Here is a 2,886-nt window from a genome sequence, read left to right on the forward strand (position 1 = left end):
CCGTTGTTAGCAAAAAGGAAAAAAAAGAAAAAAAAGAAAAAAAGAGAGGAAGGGTTGAGTCATACAAACATTTTGTGTAATGCTTGTTGAATACATGATGTGGGCCTAGGAGAAGGGGAACACTATTATTAAACACAATTATAGATGGAGGTTAAAATCGAGCCGAGTTGAGCCGGGTTGACCGTTATAACTAGGTTAGCTAGGTTAGTCAGGTTCGGGCTCACGGCTGGTTTGGCAATCAGGGCTAAAGTTACACGGTAGGCACGAATCCGCTTCATCTCATCTTTTATTTCTCTCGTACGAATTGCGATGTCTAAACCCGGAAATCCCTGAAACTCGTTTCCCTTCCGTGCTCAAGCGGGAAAGAATAAGGAAAACAAGCCCAGCTATCACAAGCAAAGCTTCAAAAGCTGGTCTGGAAGAAGGGAAGGGATCTAAGTAACAGTGAACCTTCAATTTTCAAGACAGGTACCTCCCCTCTCTCTCTCTCTCTCTCTCTCTCTCTCTCTCTCTCTCTCTCTCGTGTTTGTGGAATTCTGGATCTGACAAAATCTACATGGCAAAATACTTACTCAAGCCCTTCATTTGTGTCGTGCGACGAAACCCTACAAAATCCAACTGTTTCTTTCCATATGATGATTAGGGGAGTTTTGGCCGAATCAGATGGAATGCTTCACTCCCCTTTTTACTCTCTTAACCCATCATAGTAGTTTTACTAAAAAGTGTCCATTACTGTCTCATTTTTTTTGGCCAATAAATCATAAGACCTGAATGAGTTTATATGCTTTTTCTTAGTGTTTTCTATCATGACTATTATTAGTCTATGAATTCTGAGTTGCCCAGGCGCATGTGGTTACTTTAGCTCACTCTGAGTACGAATTTGAATCATCCTCTTGAATAATTTTTGGATGAAATTGCTCAGTCCCTTTATCTATGTTTCTACATGCTCTATATAGTTATGGGCCTTGTTTATTTATTTGGGAAAACTGAAATTTGCAACTTTGAACGGTGTAATTTATAAGTATAACTGAGATAAAACATTAGTTCAAAGGCCTTATATGGCATTGAAAGACTGTGTCACCCTTTTCAGGGTTGTAGCTTAGCTGTATATTATCTGGATTCGAGTTGCGGTTCTGTACAGTTTTAAGTTTGACACTGCACTGTGATCAGTGACCATATTATTTTTCCTTCGTTTTTTTTTCTTCTTCCATCTGATGTACTTCTATAATAATTTTCCTCTATTTGTGAGACAGGACCAACGGTTAAAACAGGGTTTGGTTTCAGTATCTCATTGGTTCTATGGCAGCCCCAATTTTCAAAACTATGGCTGAAACAGGGATAGAGATTGAGTTGGAGCCAAGGGTGAAACCCTTGCCTTACAAAATCAAGGGCATGTCTCGTGAATCACCCTCTCAGAAGGCTGTTCACATCCTTGATCCTGACCTCCGCTCACACTGGTCTGCTGGAACCAATACCAAGGAATGGATTCTGCTCGAGCTTGATGTAACTCTCTTTGACTTTGTCTCCCTCTACATTGTATTGAGACTTCATTTTGAATTGATTATATGATTTCTTCCTTTTCGTCTTCTTCTCTTCAAGCTTCAGTTAGATGTCTGTTTGTGTGATGATGTTATCTTCTTAATTATGCTTTTATTTTTCTTCTTTTAGTGTTCTTTTGGATCTCCATCTGTACAGGTTTAAACTCCTATGACTTACAGAGATACTCATTAACTGGAGCATTTTTTTTTTTTGTATGACATATATTTACGGACGGGGCTTTTATGGTCAATGCCTATTGACTGATATATATATTTACAGACGGGGCTTATATAGTCAAAGCCTACTCTTTTTCCCTGTTCTGGGTTTATCTCTTCCCGTTTATTGAAGGAAATTTCTGAGATAAGAAAATGAAAATGATAATTAAAGACTCAGTATGCCTTATGTACACTAGGAGTGGGACTTAAGTTGTCATGTGGCTGTCTTATGACTAGTTAAAGCTTCAGATGAATTGTCACTGATACTTTTAAGTTATTTAAGGACCACCAATTAATCATATTGCCAAATCCCTTAAGCCATCTAAGATATAAACTAAACTATGACCTATCTAGAAATAGCTAAACTTTTCAACGTTTCAACTGAAATAAACCTAAGTCTACTAAATATTTGTTCCCTGTAAGGACGGAAGTTGAAGGCCTTGAACTGGGCTTATGTTTTGGTCTCCACTTTGGTTGAGACTTATCAAGTGATTGTATGGAATTGCACCAATTGTCCCCCTTGAAAAGAATTTGAAGTGTCAAATAGTGAGAAGGTCAAGGATTCAATTGTAGTCTTGTAATCTTTGACATGGGCAAGCCATTTTGGAGAAACAGTCTCACTTCTCACTTCAACTGCAATGCCAGCAAGTCATTTGATGGTACAGTCTATATTTTAAATCCACTTGGCTTGCAAGAGTATCCTTTGTAGCCGGAGCGCCATTATTTTTTGTCAAACAACCATAGTTGCCTAAATAAACAAACAAACAACAACTCAGCCTAATCCCAGCTAAATGGGGTTGGCTACATGGATCCTTGCCCTCCAATCAGCTCTATTTGTCGTCATGCTTGATACAAGGCCTAAGCTATGCATGTCTTTCCTCACCACTTTTCCTAAGGCCATTTTAGGTTTGCCCCTAGCTCTTTTAGTTACTTCAATTTGAATCAAATGATTTCTCTGTATTGGAGCATGCAAAAGCCTCCGTTGAAAATTTCCAATATCTATCCAAGTCATCTGTAGACTAAGTGTTTATAACAAATTAATAAGGGTAGTGTACAACATTCAAAATACACTAACAAACTTGGGTCAACACCACAAGTACCATTTTGGGTGTTCTTTTGTGAAAATAATTCA

The 2,886-nt window shown here is 38.2% G+C and overlaps 1 protein-coding gene across 5 annotated transcripts in view; it reads left to right on the forward strand.

Annotated features, from left to right (window-relative positions):
* The first annotated feature begins 263 nt into the window (after nt 1-263).
* Nucleotides 264-2,886, forward strand: part of LOC122080099 — a 145,551-nt gene continuing 142,928 nt past the window's right edge. The window contains exons 1-2 of one of the 5 annotated variants that reach the window (XR_006140602.1): nt 264-468; nt 1,254-1,503. Coding sequence is in view for 4 of the 5 variants with exons in the window: in XM_042646981.1 (XP_042502915.1) it covers nt 1,300-1,503 (204 nt within the window). In the remaining variant the exon portion in view is untranslated. The remainder of the gene's footprint in view (nt 469-1,253; nt 1,504-2,886) is intronic. The other 4 variants (XM_042646981.1, XM_042646980.1, XM_042646979.1 and 1 more) reach the window with 4 other exon arrangements.

Source organism: Macadamia integrifolia, chromosome 5, assembly GCF_013358625.1.
Source record: "Macadamia integrifolia cultivar HAES 741 chromosome 5, SCU_Mint_v3, whole genome shotgun sequence".
NCBI classification, from domain to species: domain Eukaryota; kingdom Viridiplantae; phylum Streptophyta; class Magnoliopsida; order Proteales; family Proteaceae; genus Macadamia; species Macadamia integrifolia.